The sequence below is a fragment of the Prinia subflava genome, chromosome 3 (genome assembly GCF_021018805.1).
Source record: "Prinia subflava isolate CZ2003 ecotype Zambia chromosome 3, Cam_Psub_1.2, whole genome shotgun sequence".
NCBI classification, from domain to species: domain Eukaryota; kingdom Metazoa; phylum Chordata; class Aves; order Passeriformes; family Cisticolidae; genus Prinia; species Prinia subflava.
Window position 1 is genome coordinate 97,187,952 of NC_086249.1, and position 14,686 is coordinate 97,202,637.

The following is a 14,686-nucleotide window of genomic DNA, read 5'->3' on the forward strand; positions in this document are numbered from 1 at the left end:
TTTGAAGAACAGCAGAGTGAATTGCAGAATATTAAATAGGCTTAAATTGTCTTGACACTACAAATTACAAGAACTTTTCTGTCTGCACTCTGACTTACCACCTCTACTAACTCCATCCCTAAGTAGTGACCAACAGGTTAAAAAAAATACAAAGCAGACTCAAACAGCAGCTTTCCCTCAATGCTGCACCAGATAATTCCTGAAGCTAAAGAGGAATGTATGTTCTTCTGTCAGGTGAGGGTATATCCCAAACCTTTCAGCCAGTTAACTTTATGTACCCATGGCTACATCATACAACAAAGTGTAGCCTGTTAATATGTAACACCTCCCTACCAAATCATACTGTCTTTTTTCTGGGTGGTTTGTTAATGGCTTTTGCTTCTTTGTTTGTTTTCACTCTTCTGGGCCTAGTTGAAATTATTTAAAGGCTTTTAAGAAAAGTATTTAATATCACTTTTACTGAAAGGCCGCTTCCTGTAGCACAGCCTTACACTCCTCACTGGACTTTGTCTTTACTGTTCACAAATTCAAAGCTGGGTGAGAACTCTCTTTGTGGTCATAATTTTCTCAAGAGAGAGTTGATCAACCATTCTGCTTTTGTAGGATAGAAGACAAACTGTTACTAAAACATAATTTGAACATAACTAAGTCTGTCTATACATCACAGCAATCCAGAGTGCCTGTCTTCCAACACAGACTGATTTCTAGCAGTATAAAACTTACCTATTCTGTTCTTATCCGTGTTCTTACCTATTTAGAAATATCTGGCCTAGAACTAGCCAGTTCCACATGAATTACCAACAACATGAAGTTTTGTAATTACCTTTCTTTACAGGATTGAGATGTGAGATACAAGCAAGCCATCAGCAATGTTATTACTTAATACACTTATGACCTTAGGAGCTACCAAAAAATCTGTGCTGCTCCTTCTGAAGAATATAACCAAAAGTGAAGGAGTCACCCTGCAGTCTCAAAGCCTTTTTGGGGGGACTACAACACCTGAGGCAGGCAGCTGAGATCTTGTCCTTTGTCCACAGAACCACATTCTAGTATACAGAGCCTGAGAAGTTATAGGTAACTGGAATTCCCCAATCATTCAGACATTTCTGGGGCATGTTATCACATATTCTTAAAGAGCGACTCTCCCCAGTATTTCAAAATAACTTCCTACTTCTTCTTATAGGTCCTACAGCAGCAAATATGCATCAAGGAGTAGGTTTCAAGCTCTATACTCAGTACCATTCTATCCCTTTCAGAACTCTAGTTTTGTCTTGTTATTGACATTTTATTAAAAAACCAACTGTTTCTCCCTTGTTTTGCTTCTATGGCATGAAGTTCTTGTGGGAAAAACAAGTTGTCAGCTGTAAACTGGTACATCAGGATGATTAATAAAATGCACGTATATGACACAGGAAATTCCAATTCTTGAATGTTCTTCAAAAATGTGGAATTCAGAGAACAGACTACTGGGGTTTATTCAATAATTCAGCTTAAAAATATCAACAAGATAACTGGAGAACTATATACAAATACAATTTTCTCTTACACTTTTCTTTTTTGGTCCAGGCAGCTAGGGGTTTTACTACTGGATGGCAAATCCCAGATTGTATGAATTTGTTTTTTCAAGTGGTACACTCATGATTTGTATTCAGTAGCTCTCAGAGAAAACCACATGGATGGCAGTAGAGTGGAAATGGCTATTTTATTAAGATGTCGAGAACAACAGTCCAGCTGTAATTCACTGTGGAATTTCCATATATTTTGTTGTCAAAGAGATGACAAGTTGATGATTTTGCCATAAAACTGTCAAATACAGCAAACTATTAAGTAAAGGCATTTTTATGTTGTGGCACAGAGACGTTCAGACTCTCTCCAGATTAGTTCAAATGCAGCTCTGCTAACAACCAATTATAGCATATAGGTTTTCTTCAAAAATACCAAAACAAACCAACAACAAAAAACAAACACAAACAAACAAACAACAAACCACAAAACCAAAACACCTCCTCTAAAGACATCGTCTATAAATAATTCATATACTTGTGTACTTGTTTTCTAAAACTGTCAAAGAAAATTTCAAAAGGAATCATTTGTCCCAGAATATAATTCCTTATCAAAATAGTCTTCATTGAAATGTTTGTAATTATTGCTATTATTTGTGAATTTATTGTAATAAGAATTAATTAACCTCTGAAGAGATACTTTGAGAGTACAATAAACTTCACAAAATTGCTAAAGAAATGTGTTTTACTTTGGTTTATAATCTTGAAAGGGAGATTACTTAGTTACTAAGAGATTATTTCTTCATACTGTTTTATAAACATGAATTTCCATATTGCCTCGATCACCTACACAGCCAGAAAATACATTACAAAATTGGGATGTAAATTACTAGCAAAGTAAAACCAGAGAAAATTTATGCACTGTTACCTCTTGCGTGTGTGTGAACACAATAATAGGAAGGCCTGCTATTTAAAATTACTTATATTTCCAAAATCTAGCAAAATCTAACACAGTCTTTGTAATTGCTTTGGTATTTCTGACTGTAAGACTGTAAATTTATTATCTCTCAGTATTTCTATGTTGACTTCTTACCGAGTTTGTGTATTCATACATAAGGACTGATGGAAAAAAAAGTAATTTTCAAAGTTTAATTACTTTTTTAAATTCAAAGTTACTTATAAACTCATTCATTTTAAAGAAGCAACATTTTCAGCAGCAGTAAAGCAAATTATTTTGGAGCTGTGATGCATTATGGAGAGAAAAATGTTATTGTACAGCATATGGTTCTGTTAGAACAGAATGCTTCTGCATTAAAAGACCAGAGACGTATGTTGCTTTTTCCCACAACTCTTCCTCAAGACTAAATGAAATTATTATTCTTACATATTCTCAAGTGTGTAAATTGTAAACAAATGATGATTTACATAGAATACACACAGATTTAAATATATCATTCTGTAAACATAACACAAGCTTTACTTTGCAGAGCCAAGGTCTTTTCATGTAGTACAGATCCAGCAGTTTCATGCAAATAATGAAGTAAGGGTGGAGAAAAAAATGTTCATAGTAAATAATTCAATTTAATTGAGCTTCTCTTTAACTTTAAGGAGCTTACCTTTAACTACTGTTTTTACTTCATAAGACTGAATCTATGCAACACTATGACAACTCTCCTGAAAAAAATCTCATTATTATAGAATTCTTTTGCAATTCATCATAGACACTTTCTAACAAATGTCTTTTGATTTTTTTTAAAATTTTGTATAACATATTTACCTTATTTTTTATAAATACTTTAAAAAGGAAATAATGTTTCTAAATATATTTCAGAGTTAAACTTTAATAAACATAACATACATATTTCTTCAAGAAGAGTGATGTAAGAGTTAGCAATGTTAGCACAGAATCCAGAACATTCAGGTTTAATTTCAGTTGATGACGAAGAATGCAGCTAACTCTACTCCTGTAGAGTACCTGAGTCTGATTTAGTATTTGTAATGTATCTCTTCTGTGATATTGGCCAGGTGATTGTATTGGGGTTTTTACTAGCACCTTAAAAGCAAAAGTCACTAACAACCCAGTCATACAAATTATCTCACCTCATCTTTCCATTTCCCAACATGTGAGAGGCTGTGCTTCAGCCCAGGGAGTGCACTAGATAAAGTCAAGTCTACCAGCTCCTACACGAAGACCAGGGCATTGCAGCCCATCACTCCCTCTCCCTCACGGTGGGGTCTGATACTTCTGTCCCCTGGCAGTGTGACATTACAGAAGGCTGCCTGTGAGGGTGGCACACAGCTGCTGCAGGGAAGCACCAATGTGTCAATGCTCACGTCATGAAACAGAGTAGATTAAACGTGTACTCATAACTGCTAAAACATAACCATGGTAACCGATTTGTATTCATGAGGAGGGAGAAAAACTCAGGGGACAGGAAAGAGTCTGTGGATGAGGCAGTCAGGGAGGACTTGCAGCAGGATCTTGGTGCAAGGTAAAGGCGTAAGAGAGTGGACACTCTCAAAGGCTTTGAGGAATATACAAACCTCTGCAAGTGGAATAGGTTCTCCAATACAGGGTTCAGTTCTGGCTGTGAACAGGATTCCCAGGAATGGACATGGGGACAGCACACTGGGTGCAGCAGGCTGAACTCAGTATGTGCTGGAGGACAAGGCAAAACTCCTGCAGTGGGTGAGAGCACTGCACAGGACAGAGTACAGAAGGTAAAGAGCACACAGCTAGAGCCACCAGCTGGGCTGGGAATAAGGAGGCTCCCTATTTCAGGACAGGATAGCACTGTGAAAGGGTGGGAGAGGTGAGCTGCACAGGTAACTGCAGCCAGAACAAGTGGATCCTGTCTATACAGGTATTCGGCAGGCCTAATTCAAACCAAACAGAGCAATCTCCAAATTCCTCATATGACACAGAAGGAGAAAAGAACCCAAACTATTACAAATATAAAAATTACTATTGTTCTTTAGAAGAAGTACTTTAGATGAGAGTATGTCATATGTGGCAAACATTCAGAAATACCTTATGTGTCACATTGTAAAGCCCTAGCATCTTTGTGTCCCACCAAAAATATCATTATCTCCTTAAAATCCAAAAGCAACAAATACCTTCTGAGTAGTGTTTAGTATTACTAAAATTGCCCAGATATAAACTAAGTAAACATGAAAAACCTTCACGGATTTAGTCTGCTACCTCAGAAAACGGGATGAAAAATGGCTCTGATCGTACTCCAAGGTGTACTTGAAAGTATAAAGGGACATGACCTGGATCTACTGCATCGTAAGCTGCACCTTTGTAGACAAGGATATTGACAATTTCAGCACAGAATATTCCTAAATCACAGTAAAAATATTTTTTTTTATTTAAAGTTCAAAACTAACTTTGGAATAACTGAGTAATTTGGGGAACTCTTATAGATAAAAACTAAGAAATAATCCTATAAAATGTATTTACCACACTATTAGCCACAGACACAAGCTGTAATATAGTTGAGCTACCACATACTCATTCATGATTTACAGTCTGATAGCTGCTCTCCTTTGCTGTATGAGAAAGAAGTATTTAATCTCTCTTAATCGGCAAATTCATTTAAAGTGAAGTGCAGATTTCCAACAGAACAAAATTTAGTCATGCATACACATGAGGGTATATAGGAATTATGCTTGCATATTTTCGGAGTCTACAGTTCTTATCTTCAGAAGACTTGTATCACAATTAAAAATTAAAACATACTACAGAAAAAAAACAACAGGGGTACTACATGTGTTGGTTTTGAATAAGCACTATAAAGTTAAAGTATATGTACACAATTCATGAGAATTCAAATTAGTAGGTGATTCTAAAATTAGTTTGCATGTCCAACAGGAGTAGGTTCTTATATAAGATATAAGCCTTATCCATTTCTTCTCAAATTTTAATTAAAACAAAGAGCTTGTCCTTATCTAAGCCGCATATTTCAGTAGCAGTTCAACAATGTTATTGCACATAGGATTTACATTTATATGTGTGACTACCAACAGTGTGGTCCAAACATGCATTTTGATTTGGACATAGTATGTAATGTATTTACCTGATGGAATAAAAAGAAAGAGATAATAAGTATATAGATATATTGTGTATCTATGTAGTTTGTAATTATGGAGATAGAAAAATTTAGCTTACATTTGTACCCTCACTGTCATCAGTTTCAGGGAGCAAGCCCTGGTCTCCAGGCCAGGATATACAGAACAGTTTGCATCTATCTAAAATGAATTGTCTCTGTCCACATACAAAGCACTTGGCCTGGGTCTTCTCTAAACTCTATAGCAGATCTTGAGAACCATAAAAAAATCCATTTTTCCTTAGTTTCTAGTCCTGAGAACTTGAGATAATAACTGAAGACATACAGCAATCCATCACAAGGGCTGCTTCTACAAAATGACCTTGAAAGTGTTTCATCCTCTAGTGAGAAGTATAAGGACACGCAAGCTTTCAAGGGTGACAAGGCTGTCTTCTAAGACTTCTGCTAAAACCTAATCTACTAATTTTTCCACCTTAGGCACAGTTAGTTGGTTAAATCTGGAAAGGGAAAACAGAACTGAAGAAATAACAGAGCAATGCAGAGCAGCATCAGACTTCTGCGTCAGCTGAGGGGAGATGAAAGAAGCGCCTGCAGCTGTACTACAGGGGATGGAATTGAAAGCTTCTTACAAGCCTGTGGCTATACTCTGTCAATTCTTTCTTTTTGCTCCTTGTGTAAGAAAAAATGTATTTCTTTATTTTCAGTGCTTACATTCTATATTTTGTACAATGTCCTTCCACTACGAAGACAAGCAATATGAAGTTATGATAAAAAATCTGAAATATGGGGTCACTGCCTTTCACTGACATTTCTTCTATGCGCAGTTCGGAAAATCCGTGTGAGAACTGTCACCTGCTGGAACTCTACTTCTCATGGCAAAGAGTATGTAAAGTATCTGCAGAATGCTATGCTTATTAGATGGGACAACATTTTCCATGTTTGCTAAAGTGCCATATGATAGCAGAATCACCACTTACTGCGGTCAGTAATTATAGTCCGGGCCTCTTGATTGCTCGTCTTGTTTTTTAGATTTTGTGCTGCAGTTATTAGTTCATCCAGCTGGGGACGTCTTTGCTCCAGATCCTGTAGTATTGCCTAGTCGAACACAAATTCAAAAATAAAATAAAGGAAAAAGCATAAAGAGTTTTTGAGAAGACTACATATAGGGACTTTTTTTTGTGCAAACTTGACTTAAAGCAAAAAGATTGTTTGCTGTTTCAAATAAGACATTGAATTTGTTCTAGACCTTCTAAATATTGTTGTTATTAATTTAAAATACCAAATATAACTTGCACTAATAATTTTAAATGAACCTGTGAAACTAGACACAAAGTAGCAATCATTCTTCATTTTTAACATGTCAAATTATGCAGGATAAGCTATTCTCTTCTATAAAGCTATATAGAAGGGCACTATTTTTCTGTATTATATGATATTTTACTGTCTTTTTTAAAAAGAAGATATAAAGGTTTACATTCTGGCCAGATTAGGCAGGCTTTTCCTATTAATTCATGAAACTCTAAAAAATTATGTTTATTTTTTAATGTTTCACAACTGTTTCATTATCTATTGGTTAAAACCCATTGTAAGACTTTTAATGTCACTTTTTTCTGTCCTCAGTTCTTACTTAGCAGAAAAATAATTAACATTCACTCAACTAATAATTTATATGCTACTCAAACCAATTGATAGAGCCCAGACAATCTGACTAGAAAGTAAGAAGTGGATTTAGAGTATCTCATCAGAAAAAATATGACCTTTGTGGCATTTAGCAAGCAATAAAAGCTAAAATACAATAGCTTTAGATAAAATGAAAATGAAAACTCAAGGTAAGTAAGACATATAAGATTTATACACATATTTAATTATTTTGAAGGATTAGGGAAGAGCAAACAAGGAATCAGTACAATTGTTTCTCAGATGAGAAGCATCCAAGTATGTCTTTAAAAGACATTGACCAAATTCAGACACTTCAGCTACCTATTGTGGAGTTTCCAGAAAAGATGCTTATTAGATTTCCCAGATTGCCTTAGGACTTGGAAGTAGCAATACTTATTACAAAAGTATGAACAAGTTACTTTTTTTCTGCCTATAATTTTTAGTCATCAGAACAGAGCAGTGTGCCATCAGACAGTTAGTAGGTGCACTTTAATGGACATCAAGCTGGCAAAAAAGGCCAGAGAAGGATTTCTGTTTTTTAGGCTAGTTACAGCCACTGTTTAGATTATCTGTTAGCATTCTCACCTGCCTGTTGATAAAGTGTCAGGAGTATTTTATTTTCTTAAAAGTCTCCTCTCCTTAAAATGTTTTTGTTCTAAATAATCATGCTTGATTTTAAAAAGCTGTTATTCACTGACTGTTCTGGATAGAAAAGACTTGTGAGTCTGATCTTAAATTTGATCCTCCAATCTCAGACTACAGTTACATGATTTCCAAGTTGAAGGTTACAAATAAAGACCTAATACCATCTTCTATTCAATAAGAAAAACAAAAGAGCATGAGAATATAGCTTTCAGTAACTACAGCATCACTGTATCAAAGCAAACTAAAAGCTCCACAGTGTTTCATTTTGTTCAGTTACAAACTCTTTAGAAAAAAAAAAAAGGATAATTTTCAAGATACACATGTAGCTACACCCTGTGAAATTCTTGCTTTTAGCTTCTGTATCAGGTCTTTGAAAATCTATTATAACTGGCTTTCTAAAGTCATACTCAAAAGTTTGGGTGGTATTTTTTCACTTGTATACTGATTGAATTGCAGAGACATGCAGTTAAAACAGCAGCTTGCATAATTAAGTGAAGAAATTTCTCATTAGAAGTCTCTCCTTAGCAAGAGAAATAAAATCTATGATGCCGTTACTATATCTAGATATCTATGTGCCTTCCAAACTCCATTTTCTAAGAAGACAAGTTAATGAGTGACATGAATTTTATAATGGGAAAAGCAGTCCCAGGGCAGTTGAACGACATCTGTATTACACAAATTGCCAAAATGGACAGAGCAGAACGACACTCAAACACACAAAACAGGCTCAGATAATTTTGTGGCTTCCCTTTCTCTCTCCTTCCCTACCTAGAAAATGTTTAGAAGAAGAAAAGCAAATTAAGTCATTCTAAGGTCTGCCAACAGTGACTCTCTTTGCCAAAGTTCCCTAAATATAATTTTATACTGCAATATTCAAACAGAGTGATTTATCTGATCCAGCCTGAGTCTCCAAATAGAAATTACATGTCGTGCTTTTACCACTACTAAAGAAAGCTGCTGTTTCATACAGTAAGAAATGAAGCACTAGGTAAGAACAGCTCAGAAAGGATTTGCTCAGTACCAAAATGAGGAATGAAGCTGATCTGTGCCCAAGGGCTTACACAGGGAATTACCCCCAGGACCCATCTGCAATTCCAGAACTGGACATTCAGGAAAACTAGAAATGCCTCTTTTAAGTGAGTCTTGCTAGTTCTGCTGTTCCCTTGGGGGTATAAAATCTCATCCCTGTATGGATTGTACGGACAGCCTTTTCTCTGTCATTTATTGTGCATAAAATTATTTTCTTCTGGATGCACAAGAGTGTATTTTTGAAAGGTCAAGAAGGACACTCAAACTCTTAACACTATAAACAGACCTGGAGATTCCTAGAACTCTCATAAGACAATAATACAAAATAATAAATCAGATCTCTTTTCTTACCCTTAGAAAAAGCAGCATTTTTCAAATAAATATATTTTTTCCTTGACTTAATACAAAGTGTCTGAGAACTTTATCCAAACAATGTCCTATTTTATTCCGCAGAATTTTAACAATTACAACTACAATATTGTTACAATGTTTACTGGTCTAATTTTACCAGTTTGTACAATCTTAAACACTTTGCAAATACACATTCCATATGGTACCTACAGTGTATGCATCAAACTCTGATGGAAACTTGGATAAAAGTAGCTGCTAAAACACATAATTTCTAACTCTTCCTGTGATCATGTAGCATGAAAATAAAGAATGACACTTGAGCTCCACTTAAAGTGTTATCATATTCAGAAAAATATTCTGTGACTGGATAAACTGATGATACCAGCTGATTTTGTTGGTTAATAAAAGACCAGTTAATTATGCGAAGAAGAACACTGCTTTGAAAAATACAAACTAAAAGACCAGTAAGTATGATTTTGGGAAAAAAATTAAAATTCAATAGCTTTAAGGTATTAGCTGAATGATCTAAAACAAATGAACAAAAGCCCAAAAAGGAAAATCAGAAGCAATTAATATCTGGAGATGGTTTAAAAACTTTTACAAATTAAGCCAAGTATTTAAGGTTGTAAAGTGATCCTCAACAGAAAACTGAGTGGAAACTATTAGAAGTTACTGTTACAGCAGCCATAGGAATAAAACTCATTAATAGTGGCACCCTGGTGGAGGCACAGCAGATGCAACAGACCAGATGCTTCTGATTTGGAATGTCAGCACACGGAAACAAATGTGCTATATAAAAATGGGTAATACAGAAATGAAAGTTATAATTAAACTGCTTTCAAAATAAATGAAACAAATCTATCCAATTCCCATTAGATCACCGAAAGTACAAGCACAATGACTTAGGGAGTCAGTTAAACTAAAAGTTGTGGGGTTTTTAATAAACAAATTCTTTTGCACACATTTTTCTCCACCAACACTTTTATAGTGCTCTATAAAGGTACAAAAATTTTTGTAAAGGTACAAAAATGCATTCTCCAGAACATTATAGAACACATTTCAATCAAGAAGTTGTGTTTAATTATAAATGTAACTCCACATGAGTAGGTCAACAGCGGAGGACCACTGACGTGCATGGTTGTACAAAGACATCTTTAAACCCCCAAAGAGCTTTACTTTTTCTTCCATATATCTATGAATGGCAACATAATGGTGCTTGGTGATAGCACAGTAAGGCATGATAATGAGTAATGAGATACAGTCATCCAACCTACCCAGAGTTTGTTAGAAAGTGATGCTATTCACTTTTAACAATCTTTCCACATTTGCGGACAGCAGCTGCTCAAAAGAAAAATCCAATTTTCAGGTTCCTAACTTTTATGATTTTCTTACACAAAATGGGTGTTGAGGTATGGAACAAATTGTTCGTCAGCAACTGAAATAACTTGCATAAAAATTGCTAAAAAATAAACTGACAAACTGAAACAGGTGAAGTGTGACAAATTCTTGGTGGGACTGCAAGGTTTGAGATTGAAAATTAAAATATTTTCTAGCCTTATAATATACAGCCTGCATATTTGTCACTGTGGCCATGCTAGTTTTTATAAAAGGATCTTTAACTCTATCCAGTATTTCTTCTTCTTTTTTCCCCCCTTTTTTTCCTTAACTGGCAACAGTTATCAAAGTGAAATAGCTGAATTCCAGGATGGTACCAAGACTTACACGTTCAGCTAATGGTTTATTAGCACTGACTCTGGGGATTGACTTTTAGTATATGAAGAAACTTTTCCCACACCAAAGCAAGGATTTTTAATCTTTTGCTGAACTCAAATATATCAGCAAGAGTTAAGGTTGCTGCTTACATGCTCCCAGGCAAATATAGCTTGTTATCTGTTTTATACTAAGTATAAGAATGCTGTTAGTGAGTGATCAAAAAATGTTTGGGCAAAGCAGAAATTTAGAAGATTTTTGTTCTTCAGTGTTAAAAGCAAAATGGAAGCACTTTTTGCCATTAACAACCCATGGTTGAAGACTTAGACTTCACAACCGTTTGGGATGATGTTTGGATGACTCCCAACCTCGTTTAATGAAATGAACAAGAGCACCAAGTGGATGATTAATAGGACCATGTAAGGCAGAAGGAGGATATATTTCTTATCCTATGAAGCCATTTGCTCCTCTGAACTAACTCATCATGATATCCTCAGAAAAAGCATAATTCCATTAAATAGTTGTTGAGGAACTTATTTGCTCATCTTTTGAAAAAAACTTTAGACTCTAAACCCTGAATTTAAACAAAAAATGAACTGATAACTTTCAAAATGTAAAGTTAAGGAAACTTTTACTTAAAACAACTAAGTTTCTTGTGGGTGATTGGTTCTCTAAATATAATGTGTTATATACACATACCTAGAAAGAGAGAAAGCTTTGGAAAAACTTGCTAACAATTTCAGAAAATGCAGATATGCAACACCTACAATCCATTTGCATAATAAAATTGGCTTTGTTAAGATATTCCTCCCAAACACAATTTGAATTTTGTTTTTTTGTCACTAAGCAGGAAGAGAATACAAGCAAAAATGGCCATTTACATACTCTCTATGTTTAAATATAAAATTACAAAACAATGAAAGCAATATAATACAGAGGAGTTTTCTCTTTTGAAACAACTTTTATTTGACTATTAACTGTTTTCTGTTTTCCCTTCAAAGCATGCACAGTTTTAGAAAAATATGAGGATCAAGGGTAGCTATTTAGCAGTCGATAGCTGATTGGTGCCTGTCAGAGAAATCAGAAATTTAACAGACTAGACACGATGAATTTGATTTTTCTGAGTGCTTTATGCAGTGCAAGTTGTCCTAAGCATGTACTTTGATGTCCACTCAGTCTACTGCCTCAGCAGCTCTCGTTGCTGTCTAAGAGAATATGTCAGCTCCATCAGTGATGCTGGGGGGAAGCCACCAGTGACAGCTTATCAAGCTGTTCCATGAGATGCATGAAAAAGCATCATAGAACTTTTTGTGGGGTTTCTTTGGAGACAATCACTCATTCAGTTATGTTAGTGGCATTGGGAATGTTCTTTTACAGCTTAGGAGGCGCAGTTCATGCCAGGAGGTTATGAGAGCAAGTGTGCCACACGCTGTTGATGTGCACTATTCAAACCACACAGAACGGGGAGTACTTAATTTGAGTCTCCAGGTGTTGACCAAAAAGGATGGTGATGGCAAGCTGAGGTGATGGTAAAAATTAAGGTGATGGTGGTGGTTGGAACTGGGAAAACTCCCATTCTCTTTCTCACCCTGCTCCCCATTTGTCTGCAGGAAAGGACTGTGGAAGCAGATCAAGAGGATCAAACCATCAGCAGCTTGTTCGTTATAACTGAGATGCCTTGATGGGCTGCACTGGAGTCCATCCAGCATACAAGATGGAGAAGATGGAGAGGAGACTAGAAAAAGACTACAGTTCAACATGGCTTGTGAATGAATCATTCTGCAAAAAAAGGAATTTGCTCTATTATAGCTATTGCCAGGAAAAAAAAGGAATAAAGCTAAAGATGTATCTGTAACAAGAAGAACAACATTTAAAGATTTGGGTGTTTGGCTATAATGAGACCCATTCCAGTAGAACACAGTGATAAATCACATGTAAGAACTGAAGACTTAAACAGGATTAGAGCTCCAACAGTAAATCTGATATACGTGAACTGTGTATGGAATTACAGCCTCTTGCCCCAAAACAATGTGGCTGTCCAATATCACTTTTTCTTGCAGTAAAGTATGAGCATTTAAACAACCAGGAAGAACTATTCCAGGGTTTCTGATGTCCTTTCATCCCACTAAACAACTTAATGGATGGGAACCAGTGTTAGGAGCTACAGAGCTTCTTCAGTTTCTGTATCAGTCAGCAGAACTGAAATCTCTCAGTGTACAGCTCCCATTTGTGGAATGTGAATTTGCAGAATTTACTACTTCATTTCTTCTTTATAACTAACAGTTTTTCAAATTAAGGGCTTTTCCAATGCACTTAACAAATGTGTATTACTAAGAACACTGAGGGCAGATGCTCTGTTTTTCAAGGCTTCAGCTTTAGTCTTTTGTTTACTGGTTTTTTTGGATGATATACTTATCAGTACTTTGTCACATTTTTAGACAGAAGTGGTATGGAGTAGACATAATTTTATGTTACGAATATAAGAAAACAAACAGATTTTTTTGCTTTTTTTTTTTTTAATTGAAGAAAATAACATTTATAGAGAAGCAAAGCTAATAGCTTGACTAAAGATGCTGTAAAATGATCCAATCTTATAGGGAGATTATTAGCTTGAATCAATTTTATGCTTGAAAAAAAACCCCACAGAATGACTGCATAGGTTTCTACTAGATCCTCTGGAAATTTTTGGTTACTTTTATTGGAAGGTTGCTCCAGTAATAGCAAGTGAATAATAGTTAAGGAGAATAAAATGGATTGTCACAACATATGTTGACAGGTCAATTTTCCTTTAGGAAGTTAGAAAAGTAGATATTTTTCTTAAGAAAAACATAAACTGAAGAAAAAGATTTTTTTCTGGTTTGCTTGGCTTTGCTTTTGAAAAAGAAAACAAAAACTGTTATACAATTTTTTCTTACAGTGAACTTAATATTATTTAGCAATGTGCGTATAGGTAGGGGGCAGGGGAAAGGAAAGGTGTTTCTTATTTACCCTATCTGATAAGAAATGCTGGAATAATTCTGAAATAACTTTAGCCTAACTCTAGTAAGGTGAATTTTATCTTTATTAATATTTCAATGTCATGCCAAAAGATGAAGTTATAAGCCTAGTTTTATTACTTAAACTATTCTGGTATATTTAGGTTTTACTCTCAGAACTACACTTTATTTTTGTCTCCATTTTTAATGCTCTTTTTGGTTGTGCTTGTTTCTTTGTTTGATTTACTTCTAGTTTTTATTTCTCCACATTTTTGTTGCTATGTACTTAATTACAGTCAACAATAATACAGAAGGTAAAGGTGGAAACCTGAAAAATTCTGATGTTCCTATTTCATTAACAGCAAAGGAAGGAAGGAAATGTATATATATAGCTCCCTCAGCCTTTCCTCATCAGGGGGATGCTCCAAACCCTTCATCATCTTTCTTGACTCCTACTTTACTCACTCCATGTCTCTCTTGTCCCGAGGAGCTCAGAACTGGACCCAGCGCTCTGGACACACTCATCTCACTGGGGCTGAGAGGAGGGGCAGGATCACCCCCGTGACCTGCAGGCTACCCTTGGCCTTCCTGGCTGCAAGGGCACACCCTGAAAGCAGGGTGTCACTGAGAATGAATGCCTTCTCCTCCAGAAAATATATAAGAGAACAAGGGCAGGCAGCACCTTTCCCTCCTGCATTTCCAGCGAATGCCTTTTGAAATGCTGGTGGAGAACACCTGTCAGATT

At 35.6% G+C, this 14,686-nt stretch overlaps 1 protein-coding gene across 2 annotated transcripts in view; it reads right to left on the reverse strand.

The window, feature by feature from the left end:
- Positions 1 to 14,686, reverse strand: part of DMD (dystrophin) — a 978,378-nt gene that overhangs the window by 280,113 nt on the left and 683,579 nt on the right. For both annotated transcript variants that reach the window (XM_063392999.1, XM_063392994.1), the window contains one exon: positions 6,550 to 6,667. In XM_063392999.1, the coding sequence (XP_063249069.1) occupies positions 6,550 to 6,667 (118 nt within the window). The remainder of the gene's footprint in view (positions 1 to 6,549; positions 6,668 to 14,686) is intronic.